The sequence below is a fragment of the Sarcophilus harrisii genome, chromosome 2 (genome assembly GCF_902635505.1).
Source record: "Sarcophilus harrisii chromosome 2, mSarHar1.11, whole genome shotgun sequence".
In the NCBI taxonomy this organism is placed as follows: Eukaryota; Metazoa; Chordata; class Mammalia; order Dasyuromorphia; family Dasyuridae; genus Sarcophilus; species Sarcophilus harrisii.
The window spans coordinates 547,339,960-547,361,731 of record NC_045427.1 but is presented as its reverse complement, the minus strand read 5'-3'; the positions used below and the strand labels follow the sequence as shown (position 1 = coordinate 547,361,731).

Sequence of the window (21,772 nt, the reverse complement as noted above, 5' to 3'; positions counted from 1 at the left end):
GGATGGCCTGGTCCATCAGAACTGGTCATCATATAGTATTGTTGTTGAAGTATATAATGATCTCCTGGTCCTGCTCATTTCACTCAGCATCAGTTCGTGTAAGTCCCTCCAGGCCTTTCTGAAATCATCCTGTTGGTCATTTCTTACAGAACAGTAATATTCCATAATATTCATATACCACAATTTATTTAGCCATTCTCCAACTGATGGACATCCATTCAGTTTCCAGCTTTTAGCCACTACAAAAAGGGCTGCCACAAACATTCGTGCACATACAGGTCCCTTTCCCTTCTTTATAATCTCTTTGGGATATAATCCCAGTAGTAACACTGCTGGATCAAAGGGTATGCACACTTTGATAACTTTTTGAGCATAGTTGATGGCCAATCATGTTGCAAGAACAAATGAAAATAGGCCCAAGTCTTCACTGGTATACATAGAATGCTACAATCTAGAGGAAGGCCTCCACCCTGGTCTTATAGGAGATGGAACTAGAATCTCATGTGATGAGGAGGATTGGATAGGTTGTGATCTGTACCACAGGAATCTGTACCCATAATAGGATCATAGATTCATTGACATATGTAGATTGTTGTGGAAGGAGGAGAAGGTAAGAAACCAAAGGTAAGTATGATTTCTGTTATTACTTAAGTATATTAGAGAAGGATCTATAACATACTTAAAGGATCAATTGTTCTAAGAGATTTGAGAGAAAAAGGCTGTATTCTATAGAGAGGTTCAGGGAAGGCTTCATGGAAGAGGAAGCACGTGGGATGGGGTTAGAAAGCTAGGTAGTGATTCAATAGGCTAAGAGGAGGAAGAAGAGAGAAAGGATCAAATTCATGTTCTTCTGGTTCCAATGCCACAGCAGTACGCTTGGTGACAGATATTCTGTTGTGACCACAGGAAGGGCCTATCACCCACTGGGTGTTGCCCTTGGAAATGCAGGGAGCCTTCTCAGGGGAGGCCCTTTTCCCCAGAGGATGGAGTGAAGATGTCCCATGGGGAAGCACATTTGGCCACATTGTGGAAACCTACTGTGGTACAGTGCTCAAACAGGAAAGGCAACTAGTGGTCTATACTCAGAGGGTCCTGGTAGAACCCAGACTTGGATGGCATCCTTCCACATTTGACCAAAATATATGGGGTGCATGGCAGCTGTATACAAACAAGGAATGCTTCCTGGGAAGGACTGAGCTCTAGCAGGAAGGGGGCGTGGGAGAAGGTTTACTTCCCAGCCCAATCTCTCTCAGCTCTGGACTACAGCTGGCTATGGAACTGCAGAACTGTCTGGGCTATGTTATTAGCACTAACGTGCTAATGGAGATTCACACCGAGGTGCTAATAAACAATCACCTCCTCCTTTCCCCTCACCCAGGGCCTCAGAGAGGGGGGAGGGGTCCTTTTCAGGGAAGGGGGTGCAGGCTAAAGAGCCCCAGTTACCTGTGAAATGACTTGCTAATAACTTTAATTCCTTCATTTTCCGAGCAAAACCTTTGACATACAAATGTTTTTGCCTTGGCCAATCCCAGTGTTAGGTTTTTCTCTTCATCCCTACACTGGAGTCAGTTAGGGCCCTGCCTTCCCAGCAGGTGGGAGAGGAGCAGAATGGGGATGGGGAAGAGCTGGTGACCAACTGAGAATCAGTGAACAGCTGGCATCAGCGCCAGCTCCCTCCTCTCACTATACAAACTCTGAGAAATCCTCCAGTTTCTAAAATCCTCTTTTTGTTCCAGCCAGACTCTGTTTTATTTTCTAAATCTCTTACACTCTTACGTTCCTACTCTGTGTTGTTTCCCTCTTAGGAAAGTACCTCCAATCATGTTACTGAGAAAACAGAAGCCATCTAATCTCAAAGTTGCTCAACACCATCCTTCATTCTTTCCTCTTTTGCTGTAGTCTTTAAAGGAAGGGCTGCCCTTTCTTCCCAAGGTCAGCCCTTCTACTTATAAGCTCTTTTTCTTATCCTTTCCATCTCTTGGTGAGAGTTTGCCTACCTTGTTTTTTTTTTTTTCTAATCTTCAGGTTTTTACCCAGAGGCTCCTTCTAACTACCTCTCCTATCCTTAAAAACAAAATAAAATTTTTTGTTTATTTTGATTTGACCCTTCTAGCTTCTCAAGCTGCCGTTATAGGATTATATAATCACAGAATTTGAAAATTGGAAGGGATTTCAGCTCTTATCTAAGTAACATCTTAAAGTAATGACTTCCTAAATTTTGACCACATATCACATCAGTGAAATTTTTTGAGCATACAATCCCAATATGTATTTATTTACTTATTAGTAAATTATGTATACGAACTTCTGAACTAACGATGATGTATATTCAAAAACATACATGAGAAAAATTTTAAAAGGGTGATACAAAGTTGAAGTAATATTTGGTCTTAGACCTACACTTTAGGAAAATCAGTCTAACAGTTGTATCTCAGAGAATTATTGGGAGAAAAAAGAGATTTGAGGCAAGAAGGCTAATTAGGATTATTGAAATTTTCTCAATAAAATTGAGGATCTCCAAGACAATCCCAATAGACTGGATAGAAAATGCCATCTACATGCAGAAAAAGAACTATAGAGATTGAATATAAATCAACACATGCTATGTTCACCTTTTCTCTTTTGTTTTGATTCACAGTTCAATATGCCTTAAAAAAATAAATTTTTTTTTAAAAAGAAGTGAGGAGAATCTGAAATATGGTGGAAGCTGTGTGAGTAGAGATGAGACAGATGCTGAAAACAGAAACCACAGGCATTGACAACTTATTGAATATGTGATGTGAGTGATAATGAGAACTGAGGATGACACAGATTATGAAATCTCATGAGAAAATGGCGACTGATTGGACAGAAAGAAGGAAGTTCTAGAGTGAAGTAGTTTTGGGGTGCCAGGAGTGGGGGAAGATAACATAATGAGATCTGAGATATAGATCATAAACAATCCATGTCTATTCATCTTATGAGACCCATTCTGTTCTGCCCAAAAGGAAGAGGGTTCTGATTGTTCACTACTGCAGTGCAATAGCCTGCCTGCCCCTTGAGGACTGTTTGTGGCAGCCACCAGGTAATTTGGGAGGTGGAGAGTGAACATTTTGCAGGGAGAGCACATTTTCCTAATGGGACATGCACAGTTGTTATTGCTGTGGACATCTCAGTAACTGCTATGTTTTTTAACATGAACAAAAAAAAATGGTTGCAAATCCTCAGGTAATTTAATGTACCACTTTTAATAGTATTTAGATTTATTAAGTGCTTACAATAACTACAATGATAACTTTTGGTTCAAAAAGCTCCAAATTAAAATTTACATTATGTAACTATAAAATATAAATTTAGTTCTATCTATAATTACAAAAGCTAAATATAAAATGAGTTATAAAATAATTACAAATATATTATGTGAGACATTTTGTAAGTATTAAAAAAGTAATCCAACAAGACCTCATATGCTTACTATTACCTATAAGACTTTACTTTAAATTTCATATTTAAGTTTCTTTATTTTGCATATTTTGTTGGATACAAATAATATTTTAATGAAATAAATTACAACTTGGAAGAGGTTTAGCACAATATAATAATCATGTATAAACTTAATATTGATATTAGATTTTTTTATTTGAGTTAAGATTTGGACTATTTGACTCAACATCAAACACAAAATTTAATTCTATCTAAAGTTTATGTCCATATTTCAATTGAAAACAATAATAAATTGAAAATTCTTGCTCACACAAATATGTGGTATAAAATGGTAGAAAAAGCTCTCTTGGTGAGCTTTTTTTTTTTTTTTTTTTTTTTTGTGGTTTTTAACCAACTAGCCCAATGACAAAAATGAATGGCTAGTTATGTTGTAAAATATTTTTCTGCTGATTAATAAACTTTTTATTAAAAGATAAATGTACTTGATGTTCTATTGTTTATATTTCATTTTTAACAGTGTTTACACATAAATTTGACTTTGTTCTCATCTACCATGGACCAAAATGGGTTACACTACTATAGAAATTCCTCTAAATGAATGGGTGAATGATCAATGTGGCCAACTAGTTCCTTTGAAAATCTATAAGATAGAACAGTCTTGTAAGCAGAGTATACATTGAAATTGGAAAATAGTTTTAATATTGCTGGAACAAGAGAAAACAGAGTTTGTTTATGCAAAATTTTCAAAATGCAAAATGTTCTATGATGGTTTCAAGATGGTGTGGTGGTTCTGATGCACATGCTATGTGAGCAGTCATGGTTTTCAAAGAGCCTGATATTTATATGACAAGATCAGAAATTTTTGTAACATCTTGATCATGTGATCACACAGCTGATGAAATATGATTACAGGGTAAACCTGGAAAATAAAGGAACTAGTGTGGTAGAAGTGAGGGTGTGTGCATTGTCTGATCATTCCTTGGGAACTTGACTGAGCTTGAATGTTGAACTGTTATGGCAGGTTGGAAACAATACTTAACCAGACATGGTATAAGCTCTGGTATTTAAATTTAAAATAATACTAAAGTGAAAATTTTTGCCCACAAAAATACGTGGTAGAAAATGGCAGGAAAAGTTCTCTTGTTGAAAGAATTTTTTTTTGTTGTTTTCAGTCAGTTATCCCATTGAAAAAATGAATGGTTGATTATGTAAATATTTATTTTTCTGCAAGTTTATAAAAGTGCTATTTTAAAAGATAAATGTCCTCAGATATTGACATAATTTCTGCATAAATGTTGAAATCATTGTGCACACAATCATAATGGTTTTAAATTGATGTAGAAACAAACCTATAACAACACATAGGGGAAACTTTTTTTTTTTAAATTTTAAACATTTAAAAAGCAATACATTTTTATTGATGGTTGAGGGCCAAAACTCAGAAGGGGGTGAGAATAGAAATTTTTATAGCCAAAAAAAGTCTACTATACTCTGCCTTACCTGAAACAGCATGGAACCCTAAAGGAGAGATAGGAGGCAGCATGTGCCAGGCAAGTCAAATCATCACTACTTCAAATATCAAACTTCCAGTGGATCTTGCCAAGATAACACCTGGAGATAGCCCAGATCCCTTAATCCAAGAGCCTTGGAAATAGCAGCTCCCACTCTCCATCCCCAATCCTGTAGCTAGCCTGGCTCCCAGAGTCATCATTGAGGGGGGGAGTATTTGTTATGAAGGAGACCACCACAACCACCAGATACTGAAGAAATGTCACCAAGTGGCAAATTAGCCCAAGAGCCAGGGAGTTGTAGAATCATCTACAACAGTCTTTCTTCCAGCTCAACCCCCACAGACAGCTATCATCAAGGAAATAGCTCCTGTGGAGAAAGGGCTGGCCCATCAGTCATTCCCATAGGCTACCACCTCTGGGACAGGCAAGCCAGTCTAGCTAAAGCAGGAAGACTCCCTGAGGGAGGGAAAGGAGGCAGCATGTGCCAGACAAATTAAGCTACCGCCATTACCTTGACCACCATCTTTCTTCAGAACTCAGAAAGGGAGCCTAGGACTCTGACTCCACGAGCCCTGGGAATAGCAAAGTTCCCAGTCCAGAACCCCCAGTCATCTCCTGGGGAAACAAACCCTGTGGAATCTAGCCTGTCAAATGCTTTTAGGAATGACACAATTGCATCCATGGAAGACCTAGAAATCAAAGTTCTTGACACCAATGTCCTTGGCACTGTCAAATGGTTCAACATTAGAAATTAATATGATTTTATCAGTAGAAATGATGAACCTTAAAGATTGGGACCTTTTTATCTTACAGTTAAAACCTTCTCTGTGGATTGTTTCCCCCATCAGAATGTGAGATGTTTAAAGAAGGAATTGTCTTTTATTTCAGCCCTCAGAACAATGTTTTGTACATAATAAGGACTTAATAGTTTTTCATTCATTCATTCTTTCCTGTCACTCACTTCTCAACCTCATAATTTGGTTTCTTCATCATCCAATTAAAACTGTGCTCTCCACTGTTACCAATATATATTTTTAAATTTAAAAAGCAATAAACTTTTATTGATAGGTTGTTTTCACATCTGTTCCTCTATAGTCCCCTCTTAAAACAAAGTATTTTAAGAGGAAAAAAAATCGGTATTAAATATTCCATATTCATAGAAACCTCTGTAAAGGCACAGAAGGAAGTGTTTTTCCATTTCTTCTCTGCAAGCTTGTTCTTTATACTTGTACAGAATGAAGTTTCAATTGTTTTGTTCTTATGCTTTCTATTTATGTAATCATAGTCATTGTGAATATTATTTTCCTGGCTCTACTTATTTCACTTTGCTAAATTGAAGATTTTCATGTTTCTCTGTATTCATTACATTAATAATTTCTCACTGCTCAGTAATATTCCATTACTTTCATGTACCACAATTTGTTTAGTCATTCCTGAATCACTGGGCATCCTCTTTGTTTCTAGTTCTACCTTGTTATGGAAAGTATTGCAATAAATATTTTGGTATATATGCATCCAGCCAAGCAATAGCATTTATTAAGTGTTTATTATGTGTCAGGGACTATGCTAAGCACTGAGGATACAAAGAAAAGCAAAAGCAGAGACCCTGTCCTCAAGGAACTCACAATGTAATGAAAGAAGCAACCTGCACAAAACTAACTTTCTTTTTTGTTGATGATCTCTTTGGGTTTTAAGGCATGGTATGAAATTTCTTGGTGAAAGGGATAATTTGGGCACTTTTTTCTTTTTCATAATTCCAAATTGCTTTCCAGAAAGGAAGCAAGGATCTCTTGATTGCTAGAGTCAATGACCTTTTCTCAGTTCTCAACCTTCTTGCACCAAGTCAAGACGACTTGAATTCAAATTTAGCTTTGTGGACTGGGGCAAGTTATTTAATCTTTCAGCCTCAGTTTCCCTATTCACAAAATGGGAATAATAAAGCATTCTCTTTCAGGGCTATGTAAGGATCAAATGAGATAACATATAAAACATCTTGTAAATCTTAAATAATAGTTATTGTTATTATTAATTTGTTTTTTTAGGATTTTATACTATTGATAACCTCTTTCCAAATTTTCTTCCCTCCCTGGATTTTTAGGACATCACTCTCTCCTGCTTTTTTACTTATCTGATGATTCAGTCTCTTTAATTAGTCAATCAATCAATAAGCACTTGGCCAATATGGGGATATAAAACTAATAGTCTCTCTCATCAAATAATTTACATTGCACTGGGGGAAGACAACATAGGCATGTTTATATAAAATAAATAGAGAAGCATTTTTGGGTGGAGGGATTAGCAGCTGGGAAGATCAGGAAAGGTTTCTGTATGAGAGATGTTCCAAATCACTAATAATAAGAAAAATGTAAACAAAAAACAATTCAGTTATTGCCTCATGCTCAACAATTAGGCAAGGATGATTTTAAAAAAGAAAATAGTAAAGTTAGAAAGGTTTTAGAACTTTTAACATAAACACAGTTAAAATGGCAGTGTTGGAGAAAGAACACGGCAGACAATCACAAAATAAGTATTTTTTCTCACTTCTTTCAAAGCACTTAATGGCAGATGATATGATGGCCAAGTTGTAATACCCAAAGTGTAATACCAGTACTATAAACCATACCTTTGTAGGACATGTGCTTGTATATCTAGAGCCTCATTTCCTTATGATTTTAGATCTTTGGGCACATGACAGTTTTTAAAGCTGCTTTATAGAAATAAGGTTTCTGTTCCCCCACGAGATTAACTCTGACAAGTCAATGATCTGTCTCCTCTAACCCTGCTCTAGCCAATTTTCTTTATATTTCATATTCTTACTTAATGTGCTCTGAACACATCTCTACAGTTTGCTGGGACCTTGGAGCTTCTCCTATTAGTACTTATATGAGCAGCAACCTATCCCCCACCCCCCCAGTCATTTAACAACGAAATAGATTACTAAATTGGAAACCATTGCTTTAAGGATTCTCAGTAGCCACAATACAAATAGAATCTCCTCCTAGTACCTTCCTTCTGAGGTTTTTGATTCATTCAATCTGAGAAGATACAAATGGGACACTTGGAGACCCAGGGAGAGGACAGAATTCCAGGATCTCCAGGACAATTCACCCTGGGGACCCACAAGCTTTAAATGCTCCCAAAGTGGTCTGATCCAGGGCAAAGTCTGCTGACTGCCCTCTGGTATAAGCACTGGGTTTCTTTTCTTTTTAAAATTTTTTATTATAGTTTTTTATTGAAAGAATATATGCATGGGTAATTTTTCAACATTGTCTTTGTAATCACTTCTGTTCCAACTTTTCCCTTCCTTCCCTCCACCCCCTCCCCTAGACAGCAGGCAATCTCATACATGTTAAACATGTTAAAGTATATCTTAAATACAATATATGGAGCACTGGATTTCTGTTCTGGGTTTGGGGAAAAGCGACGATAGAATGCCCTTGGAGTTGATCACTATAGGCCAGCTTGGGAAGCTCTGCTGGTTCAGGATGACAGAAGTGCAGACTTCTCTTGGTTTGTGATTCTTGCCCTGGAGATTCTCCCTGATTTGAAGGCTTCAGATTAGGCTACAAGCTGTAACTGAGATTTTGTTCTGCTCCTAGGGTCTAAGCTTTCTTTATGTTGCAGGCTTCTCACCTCTATCATTCCTGGCAGTCCTTTCTTTAGTCTTATGTGGATTTGTAGTCTACAGCTGGGCATGAGTGATAAAGCTGCCAATTGATATCTATTCCTATACCTTGTTGGAAATGAAGGTGTTCTGGTATGGTTCTGGCACCTCTTTTGTGCCTTAGTGCTCACCCTCTCCCTAAGCTGGAGGACAGCATGCTGCAGACTAGAATCTGTCCCCAGTATGGCTCACTATGGTGACTTAGACTGGAAAAATAATTTGCTGTGAATTTTTCTTTGATTTCCTTATGAGGGAAACTCCTAATCTGTTGCATTTTCTAGATTTTGGAAGGAAATTTTTGTGAGGGGAAGTTTGCTATACTTCTTCCTAGCACTCTACCATCTTAACTTCATTCAGATCATTTCTATCATTCAGATCACATTCAGGATTCATCCAATCTAGAATTCATTTTTATGATAATTGTGCCAATAATTATATTGTAGAAAAGAATCATTATGCTTCCTGACATTACCCTGAACAGGTTAAGGAAGATATTCCCTGTAGTACAAGATATATTTCTATACCCAACTAAGTGTATATGTTATCTCTTCTTAGTCAATTCCAATGAGAGCCATTCTTCAAAAGTTGCCTTCTACCTCCCTTTTTTTCTCCATTGAAAAAGCTGTATCATATATCTTTTTATGCAAGATAATTTACCTCATTCTACCTCTGCCTCCCCCTTCTGCAATCCTATTTTTTACCCCTTAATTTTGTTTTAGATATTATCCCATCATATTCAATTCACAAGCATATCCTTTGTTTATGTATATTCCTTCTAACTGTTCTAATAATTATTTAGGAGTTATAAGTATCATTTTCCCATACAGAAATGTAAACAATTAAACCTTTTTGAATTTCTTATGATTTCTCTTTCCTGTTTATCTTTTTATGCTTCTCTTGAGCTTTATATTTAAAGTCAGATTTTCTATTCAGCTCTGGTCTTTTCATCAGGAATGCTTAATAGTCCTCTATTTCATTGAATATCCATTTTCCCTCTGAAGAATTATGCTCAGTTTTGCTGGATAGGTCATCTTGGTTTTAATCTTAGTTCCTTTGCCCTTTAGAATATCATATTCTCTGATTCTTTAATCCAGAAGGTGCTAAATCTTGTTTTCAACTGACAATGACTCCTTGATATTTGAATTGTTTCCCTCTGGCTACTTACAATATTTTCTCTTTGATCTGGGAACTCTTTAAATGGCTATAATATTCCTGGGAATTTCTTTTTGGGAAATCTTTCAGGAGGTAACTGGTGGATTATATACATTTCTATTTTACACTCTAGCTCTCATGGGAGTTTTCCTTGATAATTTCTTGAAAGATGATATCTAGGTTCCTTTTTTGATCACATCTTCCAAGTAGTCCAGTAATTCTTAATTGTCAATCCTCAATCTATTTTCCAGGTCAGGTGTTTTTCCAATGAAATATTTCATATTTTCTTATATTTTTTCATTTTTTAATTGTTTCTTACTGTCTCATAAAATCATTAACTTCCACTTGTCCAGTTCTAATTTTAAGGAATTATTTTCTTCATGAGCTTTTGTATCTCCTTTTCTATTTGGCCAATTCTACTTTTTAAAGAATTCTTTTTGGTGAATTTTTGAATATCTTTTTCCATGTGCTCAATTTTACTTTTTAAAAAGTTGTTCTCTTTACCTAATTTTTTATTTCTTTTTCCATTTGTCAAATTCCATTTTTTAAGGAGTTCCTGTACTCAGTGAATTTTTGTGCCCTTTTTTTACCCTTTGGTCAATTTTGTTTTTTAAGGCATTATTTTCTTCAACATTTTTGTTGACAAGCTGTTGACATTTCCCCCCATGATATTCTTGCATCACTGTCATTTCCTTTTCAGATTTTTCCTTTACCTCTTTTATTTGATTTTTAAAATCCTTTTTGAAACCTTCTAAGGAATTCTTTTTGGATTTGTGACCTATTCATAATTTTCTTTTGAGATTTTGGATATAGCAGTTTTGACTTTGTTATCTACTGATCTGTTTTGTGTGTGTGTGTGTGTTTATTTTTTAATAGCTTTTCATTTTTCCAAATATATGCACTGTTTTGAAACAGTATTTTTTAGTGAAAAGGAACTAGAAACTGAGTGAATGTCCTTCAGTTGGAGAATGGCTGAATAAGTTATGGTATATGAATATAATGGAATATTATTGTTCTATAAGAAATGATCAGCAGGATGATTTCAGAAAGGCTTGGAGAGACTTACATGAACTGATGCTAAGTGAAGTGAGTAGAACCAAAAGAATATTGTACATAATAACAAGTTTATGTGATGATCAACTGTGATGGACTTGGCTCTTTTCAACAACGAAGTTGTTGTTTCCAACAGACTTGTGATGGAGAGAGCCATCTGCATATAGAAAGAGGACTATGGGGACTGAATGTCGATCACACCTGAATTTTCACCTTTTTTGTTGTTTGTTTGCTTGCTTGCTTGTTTTTTCTTTTTCTTTTTTTACTTTTCTGATCTGATTTTTCTTGTGCAGCATGATAAATGTGGAAATATGTTTAGAAGAATTGCACATGTTTAATCTATATTGATTACTTGTTGTCTAGAGAAGAGGGATGTGAGGAGGAAAGGAGAAAAATTTGCAATGCAAGGTTTTGTGAAGGTGAATGTTGAAAACTATCTTTGCAGGTATTTTGAAAAATAAAAAGCTATTATATAAAAAACAAAACCAAATATATGCACAGATAACTTTCAACATTTGTCTTTGCAAAATCTTATGTTCCAAATTTTTTTTCCTCTCTCTTCCCTACCCCCCCTCCCCTATTGAATAGCAGTGCAATTCAATATAAGTTAAATATGTGCGGTTCTTCTAAATATTTCCATATTTGTCATGCTACACAAGAAAAATCAGATCAAAATGTGAAAGAAAAAAAAAAACACGAGAAAAAAAACTACCTGACAAACAACAATGAAAGTGAAAATACTACATCTTGACCCACATTCAGTCTCTATAGTTCTCTCTCTCTCTCTCTCTCTCTCTCTCTCTCTCCCCAGATGGCTCTTTCCATCACGTCTATTAGAATTGTTTTGAATCATCTCTTTGTTGAAGAGCCTAGTCCATCACAGTTGATATAATGTTGTTGTTGCTGTATACAATGTTCTCTTGGTTCTGCTGAGTTTGTTTTGATCTTCCTGGTTAACATAGTAACTTTCTTTGGTCAGGTTTTGTTGTTGTTGTTGTTTGCTCCACATCTAACTTATTTCTTGACTTTTAACTTTGTTAAAATTGGGTTATGATCCTGGAAAAGAGGGGCTGCTAATCCAAGCTTTGGTTTGTTTATTTGTTTTGTTTGTTTGTTTTTGTACAGCTTTTCAGAGCTAGTCTGTAAGTTTTCAATTCTTCCAAAGTAGTATAATATAAGAATATTTACTATTCTCAGGAACTGTATTCTGGTCTGTGAATTGCCACAAGTACTCTTTTCTGCCCTGAGAATCAAAAATTCAGGTTTGCTAGTGTTCTAGCATTAGAGAGAGTCCAGGACTGTGACCCTAATACGAGCATGGGCATTGCAACAGAATCTTACACCCAATGTTAACAAAGGATCTCTTATAATCTCCCTCTGACCAGTTGTCTGACAACTATCTGTGGGCAACTGCTGTTGATTTCAGTACTCCCAAGTGCTCCCAAGGCCCACTGCTGGCCTGTACTCTGCTTTACCCCAGTGCAACAGATCTTTCCTACCAACTTTCTAAGTGGACTTGGGCTGGCAAATGGGAAAATGTTCTCAAATATTTTGTTTTTTCTAATAATCTCTACTATTTACTTTTTACTTTCTGCTAATTACTTTTTGTAGTTTTTAAAATGTTTTTAGCATGCACAAAAAGTTACGAGCCCAGAATCCTATAAATCTATTAGTCTTTGTCTTCATATTTGCCTTAAATTTATCCTTTTGTACCGGATTTAGTGAATAGGTATCTATACTTCATGATTTTGTAGATTTTACTCATACTCCTGAGACAGGAATTTAAATCTTTCAAATCTATCCTAATGCAAGAGCCTCTCCTAATCATTTTTCTTTTTCTTTTTTTAAAAGCTAGACTGTATGAATTTCAAGAATTGTAACAACCCAAACTGCACCAAAGTTAGTGCAGAAGGTAGAAGGCTGTTCTCCCTTTTGTTTTAATACCTTTTCTATTAATATATAGCACTTGTGTTGGCTGATTTGTCTAAAGTAGTGTGCAGTGCATTGATGTCTGGACCTAGCTATTGATTTACATTCTTTTCAAGGCAAACAAGAATCAAATCTAACTAGAAAATTTTCCTGCTGACAATTAATGAATTGAAGATTTTTAATTAGTATTGTGAAAAGAAAAAAAAAAACCCAAATCTATATTTCTATGGAGTTCTGTAGACACAGTTCTGTTAAGGTTTGCTTTTTATTTGGGACAATAGATTAAAAACCAAATAACACTTAGTGACTAGAAAATAAATTCCTCTTTATATGGATAACTCAGTTGGTTTTCTTTTCAAGCTATACAATTGTGAGAGGAATGATCAATAGTAGCTGGAGTCCCTATAAGTAGTCTTTTCACTCTAGTTGCCTCTAGTTGTATCAGTCTGATATCCTAAGGCAAATTTTTTGGGAAAATGTTTCTCATCTCCAGGGTACCATACTAAATAAAATGTTATTTTAGCCTTTGATATCACATTCCTCCTGCAATGAATACCTCTGAAGTCATCAACTTTTTGAGAGTGGGTGGTTACAAATATAAAAACAAAAAAATGAAAAGTCTCTACTATAAAACCAATCAATCTCAGTCTAGGTGACATCTGGGAACTTGGAGCTGTAGTACCTTTCTCAAGGGATCTTGAGGAGCAGATGACTGTCACTTTTTGCGGTTGTCTCTCTCCAGAAGCCAGGAACTTTTCCGTAGTTGAAGCAAGTAATCTGGCCTATAGTCTCTGAAACTGCCAGAATTCTTTAGTCTGCCAACAACATAATCATGGAAGTATGAGACAATTTCTTTATGTTTATTGTTCCCTGGGGAATTATGTGTATCTGTTTGGATTAATAAATGAATACTTCAAGAAAGATAGGATTCATGTGCTACATTTTGCTTACTTTGCAACTGTAGAAGGAATCTCTAATTTGGGGACTAGATGAAGGCAGTCTTCAATTTTATATATATATATATAGTAAAACCAAAATCCACCAAAGTACCAAAGCAATGGGTCCATATTTACAGTGATGCCCAAATTCTAACTTTTTCTATTAAAAAAAAACAACTTAGTGATCATTTTTATTTTATTTTATTTTTACAAAAGTCTCAGAGTGGGTAGAACATTTGAGGGCAATAATTTAGGAAAATTTTAAATTTTTAAATTTTGACTGACACTATCTCTTACAATTTAAGTCCCTTAAAATTTTGCCTAACTTCAGCTCCAAATGGAGATATTTTAGATTCCAAATTCAAGTGAAAACAGAAGATGGAAATTAAAATATTTTGAAAAACCTTTGCACGGAGTCCCAAGTGAATGGAAGAGTAGAAGTTATCCTCATGTGATGATGTATATTATTAATTCTTTCACAAGGACCTAGTCAGAAAATTTGGGCAAATATGAGGAGAATTAAAGTAATTTGTTGGTTAAGCCCAAGGAAATGTTGCTAGAAAGCATTTATAATTAGAATCTATAATAAGGACCAGAAATTTGAAAAAGTCAGCATTACATATGCAGGTAATCCTTGACTAACAAATATCCCTCACATGTGAACTTCACTCTACTGAGGACCTCATCTCTCTAGCCGGCATGAAGAACTCATTGTCAGAGGATCTCCTGTACCCCAATTAAAAAAGGTCTTTTGTGGGAATTCTGTACTAATGGCGACAAGAAAAACAGTTATGGAGCACATAAATGTGCGCAAAGTCTAATAGCCTTCAATTAGGATCTAGGTATCTTCAAATAGGACAAAGCCTCAAAGGACCTACTAAAATTATGATCTAGCTAGCCAACATACTCCAAAACAACAAAGCTCAGAGTCCCATAGGATTTCCAAAGAAGTTGCTACTGTAAAATTTGACAATCCCTTTGAAATAGCCTCTTATCAGCAGTTTTTTTAAAGTCTAAGAGCACCATGATCATGCCTAAAATTTGAGAGAGGCAAAGGGAAAGACTATATTATTCCTAGTATATCAGCTTTACTCAGGACCCATTGTATGTATGGTTCAGCTATGTAAGCTAAATAGAGATCCGTCTTCAAACTTGCTGGGGGAACCTGGGCAAGTCATTTAACTTTGCCTCAGTTTCCTCAATTATAAAATGGGAGTAATTATAGCATCCCCTTCTCAGGATTGTTGTGAAGATCATAAGATATTTGGGGAAAAAAAAAGCACTTAGCTTACAATATGGCTGGCATATTGTAGGCAAGAGAAAGAAGAACCTGGGATGGAGAGGGCAAGCTTATGGTCTTGAAATACACAGGGCTCCCAATCTGCCATTTTGGGCCTTGGGGTTTATCCGTTCTTTGGGTCTCAAGCTCCTCATCTGGAAAAACGAGAGAGACGGGGTAGATGGTCTCTAAAAGTCACTCCAGGCTTTAGTGCTCGAGATCTCAACCTCCAAGTGTGAAATAAGATGAGACTCACAAGAGGTTTCATGGCACCATCTACTGGCTACATTGAGAAGTTGTGTATTCATGACTGGACTCACGGGCAAGGATCTGATTAGGGACAGAAATCTGTGTGGTTCCCTTAAAACAGAGCTTCTTAACATTGTTTGTGTCCTGAACTCCTGGCAGTGGGAAGTGGGGGAGGGGTGCTATAAATTATCCTCATTTTACAGTTGAGGAAACTGAGGAAAATATACATTAAGAGACTTGTCCTGGGCCACACAGCTAGAAAGTATCTGAGGTTAGACTTTAGAAATCTGTGTAGCCTAGTACATAGCTAAACCATACAAATAGTGCAATTCAAATAAGTTGGATATGCTTGGAAGTCCTTTTGTTCTCTCTAGTTTCAGCCATCGTCATGGTGCTCTTAGAAGAGCTGCTGAGAGGGGCTATTTCAAAAGGGCCAATGACACTGTTATGGGGATTCTAGGGAACTCAGAGAGCTCCAGTCTGGGGGTCTTATGGACCCTTTCTTAGAATATTTTTCAAGGTATACAATAAAATACTTAAGATTTTAAAGGAAGCCAGTTTATATTGAGATACAATTATCAATTTATAAAAAATGGACCCAAGGTTAAGGATCCCTGGCTTAGGTAATGGAAACAAATAGTTCCTGAAGGTCCTATAATAGTTTGGAGAATATCTTTCTTCAGAGTTTTTTAAAAAATATAATAAACACACATTTAACTTATGTTGGATTACCTGCTGTCTAGGGAAAGGGAGAGGTGGGGAGGAAGAGAAAAAAATATGAAACACAAGGTTTTGCAGGGGTGAATGTTGAAATCTATCTTTGCATGTATTTTGAAAAATAAAAAGCTATTATAAAATATAATAAACTTCTCATTTTCTATGATGGATTAGAAAATCTTTTTAGAAGCATTTGACTTGGATCATAGTATCAAATGGAGCTGAAAGGGACCTTAGAGGCCATTTAAGCCTTTTTTCAGATGAAGAAACTGAGGCTCAAAAAAAGTCATGTTACTTGCTCTGGGTCTCACAATTAGTAAGTATATAAGCAGGATTTAAAGTGAGATCTTATTGACTTTTAGGGATTCGTCTTTTTGATTCAATAAAAAATCAAAGAAGTCCTTTATAGGTAGACTACTGTGAAAATGCCAATTAAGACTACAGAAATCTGTCTAAATTTGAGGAAAATGTCAGCACAACTAAAGATGCTCATTTTCTCAAAATGATTACTAAAGAGAAGAGCTCTGGGATCATTCTCTTTAAAGATTCATAGTTATTTCAAAGTACATCTAAAAGATAAACTATTAGAAAAAAATAAGAGAGAAGAGAGAAAAAAAGAAAGAAAAGCCCTTCACACTGTCCTAAGCTTAATACTGTTTTTTCACTAACCTATACAAGATATGAAAATAAGAGTGAAGAGTTGGATACCAGGAATGCTCCTCTCACCATACAAACCCCTGTGTCTCTAAATATAGGGAAAGCCCAGGATATTAATACAATGAGATAGGAGGATCTAATTGGAATTATTTACCGGTTTTGGAGGAAATTTTCACATCTCTTATTCAAGAGCAATTGCTGGGTAGAGTCGCTAGTTTCTGGTTGAGAAGGTTGAGAAGATTCACTTTCAGAGAAGGAAATTTTCCTTGAATAAGAAGTCTTTATGAGTTGGTAGGAATCCAGTTTAAAAATGAAAATGCAGTGGTTATCCTTCTGATATTTAGGAGTATCTTTTTTGTCTCCTGGAAAAAAAAAAAAGAAAAAAGGATCACCATGTTTTTTGAGATATATTATGAGGTTTCTGCAGTGAAAATACTTGGGACATCAGGAGGCACAGATATCTTTTGTAGAAGTGGATCTATTTCTCCTATGGGACTTTTAAATTCTGCTTGTCAAGTTGTGTTTAACTGTGTTTCCTGCCTTTGTAGAATAGAATGACAGAAAAAATTGCTGTAGGCAGCAAGGTGGCACATATATAGAGCATCGTCCCTGTAAGCAGGAGGATCTGAGTTCAAATGGGACCTCAGATATTTATTAACTGTCCTCCTCATCCCTTCCTCCCCCCAAAATAAAGAAAAGTTGTTGTAGGGATAATCTCAAAATTTTAAAAAAGGTTATTCTTCAGGAAAGAAGTTAGGAGAAAGCTTAGTAACTAGAGATCTACTTGAAGATCAGCATAAAGGTGGCACAGGGTGGGTAAATATTCAATAACTGGATTGCATTATTTATGCTTTGTTTCCTTGTTTCTTGTGTGAATGCATCTTTTTTCTAGTCTGCTAACTGAATTAATCTTTGATCCTTCCTCGTGGAAACAGAAGTTCTAGAATCTGTGATCAGAAGCAAGATAAAATTAATTAGGCTGTTCTCATTAGATTTATTTTTCTTTTTTTAAAAAAAATTTTTTTGACTCAATTTTATTTTATTTTAAGTTTCAGATTTTCTCCCTTTCCACAATCTTTCTCTACTCGTTGATAAGGAAAGAAATATAAAACTCATCACAAGTTTTTAAGTTATGTAAAACAAATGTCCATATTAGCCGTGTTTAAAAAAAAAAAAGGAAAAAGAAAAAGCAGCTAGGCTAGAGCTCTGGGCTTGGAGTTGGGAAGTCTCATGTTTATGAATTCAAATCTGGCTTCAAATACTAGCTATGTGACCCTAGGCAAGTGACTTCACCCTATTTGCCTCAGTTTCCTCATCTCTTAAATGCACTGAAAAAGGAAAGGGCAAATCCCTCTAGTATCTTTGCCAAGAAAACCCCAAATGACATCATGAAGAATCAGACAACTGAAATGACTGAACAACAAAAAAATGTCAAAAAAAAGAAAAAAATGCTTCAAATTGCACTGAGTCCATCAGTTGTCTATCTGTAAGTGGTTAGCTTTTTTTTTTTTTTTTTTAATTATGAGTCTTTTGGAACTGTAATAGATAGTAGATGTCAATCTTACAAATAAGGCGTTTACTGCAATAGTCACAAAGACTAGCCAAAGAGGTACCTGAAGGAGAATAAAGGACAGTAAAATTTACTTCAAGCAATATGTAAGGGAAGGGTTGTTTCTGTCAGTGTTAATTAAGTTATCTATGCAACAGAGAGTTCAAATTGGTTTCCATTGTCAAGAAGAAAGTGAAAGATTTGAAGGTGTACATCATTACTCTACAAGTTATTGAGGAGAATGAAGATTTCCTTGAAAGAATGGGGATACTGTAAGGAGGAAGTGAAGAAGAAATTGGAAGTGAAAAGATTAGGGGTACAAGGTTAGAGGAGAGGGAAGAAATATTATCTGGCAAGATATAGAAAAACTAGAACATGACAAAGCCAAGTAAGTGAAGGACCAGTAAATATCTGAGTTACATAACAGCTAACAATAACAATAATAGTAGCTTACATTAGTACAGCACTTTACTATATACAAAGCACTTTACAGACATTATGCCATTTAATCAAAACAGAAATGGGATTCCTTCCCAGCAATATAGGAACCGGAACCTCCTTTTCACCAAAGAATCATGATGTTGACCCACTGGTGTCACATGAAGAATGAACGAAGAATAGCCAGAGGGTGTAATTGGTAATTCCCTGACAGCATACTGACATCATTATTTTTTCTAATACAAACATAACCTCTCCAGACTTGTTACATCCTACAAACACTACATACTTCAGGTGACTCATGAAGAAACTCAACAACCATATTGGGGACTAGTGAATTCTGAGGGGGAAAATGAAAATCTTAGGAGCTTAGGTCATATTTTCTTCACCAGTCCTGATTAAAAGTAAGGGGCTTAGGAGAAAAATGAATATAGCCAGTGTATAGTTGGCTAAGAAGATAGTACTTGAGGAGATTTGAATTTCTGAATTATAGCTTAAAAATATGGAAATGATGGGTTTTATGGATGGGATGTACTTACCAAGAGCTTTTAAAATAGTGTTTATAATTGAATAAAGAGGACTTTAAACTGAAAAGGAATGCAAAAGAATAAAACTGTTCACCAACATAATTGATTCTACATAGAGTAGCAGGTCAACAAAGAAGAAGGAGAAGAGAAAAACAGAAACACATAAAAGATGATATCTTAGAAGAGAAGCAGTAATTAAATCCATCTAACTCAGGTGTTTATGTATTAATTCACAGAGTGTGGGCAATAAACCAGGAGTTCTTATATAAGAAGACACAATCTTTCAGGTATCATTGAGACTAGATGAGATGGAACTCATGATGTAAATATGTGGCTAGAAAGGTATACCTTAATTAAAAGATACAAAATAGATAAAAGGTAGATCTGTTAAGATAGAATTATAAATTTAAAAGATAGACTTACATGAAGAAAACCCCAGGAATTCATGGGGGAACATATGATAGTGAGTATTTGGGAAAGATCCAATGGAGGGGAAAAAAGAGAAGTGATTTTGTTGTGGGAGTGTACCATAAGCATTTAGAAGGAAACAAAAGAAACATCATAAACTTAATAGAGAAACAGAATATTTTAGTGATAAAGAACAAACTATTTGGATTTCTGCTAGAGCTTTCCTTTTCTGTCAAAAGCAAAGATACTCATTTGTGCCTTGCCTTGGTGATAATTTCATTCTTTAAAAGGTGGGAAAAGTAGTGGGAAAAAAAGAGGTTTGAATTAGATTATTACTAACAAGCAAACCTGGGTAAGCCATACAACCTCTGATCCTTTTACATGCCCTTAGATTTTGTGACAGCAGATTTCAAAAGGGTCACAAATGACAAGTGGGACCTGATGGATTCATATTTTAATGGAAATCCCAAGAGGGATAGGAAGAATGAAATTCTGACATACTCAAGAAACAGAAATTATTCCAATGAGGAAGAAAGACAAGAGTTATCTAAACAAATCACTGTAACTACTAAAAGAACTTAACATCTGAGTCAGATTTTTAAAAGACATAGATAGAAGACAAAAGAACATAGTCTCTAAGAAATGATCATACTGAGTATAATGCTGCAGTATGCAGTAGGTATGAGCGGGCTAACAAATAACTGGGGAGGATTTTCTTTTTTCTTATTAAAGCTTTTTATTTTCAAAACATATGCATAAATAATTTTCAACATTCATCCTTCTAAACCTTGCGTTCAAAATTTTTTCCCTCTCTTCCCTCCACCTCCTTAGGATTTTCAAATAATGAGAGTAAAAGATGTCATCAAAGAATTCTGTTAACAGAAAAAAGATAGGCTAGCCAAGTACTAACAATAAGGGACCCTCATGGGTCCTCATGGGCTACAAGAGTAGCCCTAGATCAGCAGGTATGGATGCCCTATGATCTGTAGTACTGGAGGGAACATTCCATTCAATGAGATCACAGGGGGTCACAATGAGATCCCCTCATTGAAAGTTTTCAAGCAAGAGAGAGAGAGAGAGAGAGAGACAGACAGACAGACAGACAGACAAAGAAAGGAAGGAAGACAACCCCTTCTTGAGTATGTTGCAGAAGGAATTCTTGGCCAGGTAGGGTTTGGACTAGATTACCTCAGTGGTTCTTTCCAACTATGACATCCTGTGATTCAATGAATATTAAAAATAGAAGAGGCCTGGGCAGCTAGGTGGTGCAATGGATAGAGCACCAGCCCTGAAGTCAGGAAGACCTGAATTCAAATCCCATCTCAGGCACTAACACTTCCTCCCTGTGTGACCCTGGGCAAGTCACTTAACCCCAATTGCCTCAGGGGGGAAAAAAGAAATAAACTAAAAATAGAAGAGGCCTTAAGAACATCTAGTCACAACTTCATCAGAGTATTTCCTTTGAAAGAAACTACAGACCAAAAAGAGAGTCAATATGGCATTCCCTGGGTTGTCAAGCTATCCCCTATCCTTGAACTGGGGATTGTAGCAAAGAATTCTTCTTCCTTACCTCGTATTAATACACGCTGGCTCTCTGAAGAGAGAGCAAACACAGGCTGCCAGGGATTTCCCAGACGGTAAGAGGGAGAGGGACCCAATTCACAGATGATCTGTTCCTTCTCCACATCCATGAGATACACTGATCCATCCCAAATAAAGAGCAGTACCTGGGAAAGCACACAGATTTTGACGCTATTCCAAGGGGTATGGATTATACGGCCAGTATTCTTCATCCCCAGAGAGATCTCTCAGGACTGTGGGGTGAAAGTGATTGGGAAACCTAAGGTAGAGTAATGGTACCCATTATATAACATCATACCAAAGAAAAGTTTATTTTGCTACTACTCACCCACTGTCTGGAACCCACAAGAGCTTTAAATTAAAACAAGAGAAATAGAAAACAGCACATTAAATTGTTTGTTTGCTGGAGTATTATTTATTAACTCATGGTATTTGTTAATAATGAAAGGGATCATGATTTCAGGCTCCCTGAAATGAGCTAGGAATCATATATGTTCTACCAAGTGTCACAAGATCAGGACTACTTACCGTCAATGGTGCAGTATTGGAATCTTTAAAAATTGTTAAGTCATTAGAATTGATAGAGACAATAGTTATCTAATTTAACATGGTTCAGTATGATTGATTTAATCCTACAAGAGATCTTATGGGTCAGAACTTGAAACAAGGTACTAAGTGGAGTTGATAGAAACAATGC

At 35.9% G+C, this 21,772-nt stretch overlaps 1 protein-coding gene across 2 annotated transcripts in view; it reads right to left on the bottom strand.

The window, feature by feature from the left end:
* Positions 1-12,978: 12,978 nt before the first annotated feature.
* Positions 12,979-21,772, bottom strand: part of WDR93 (WD repeat domain 93) — a 62,875-nt gene continuing 54,081 nt past the window's right edge. Inside the window, exons 15-17 of one of the 2 annotated variants that reach the window (XM_031955590.1) lie at positions 21,065-21,221; positions 16,727-16,934; positions 12,979-13,547 (exon numbers count right to left, since the gene is read on the bottom strand). In XM_031955590.1, coding sequence (XP_031811450.1) covers positions 13,448-13,547; positions 16,727-16,934; positions 21,065-21,221 — 465 coding nt within the window. In that variant the 3' untranslated portion in view covers positions 12,979-13,447. Of the gene's footprint in view, positions 13,548-13,893; positions 14,157-16,726; positions 16,935-21,064; positions 21,222-21,772 lie in introns of those variants that run through there. The other variant, XM_031955591.1, reaches the window with a different exon arrangement.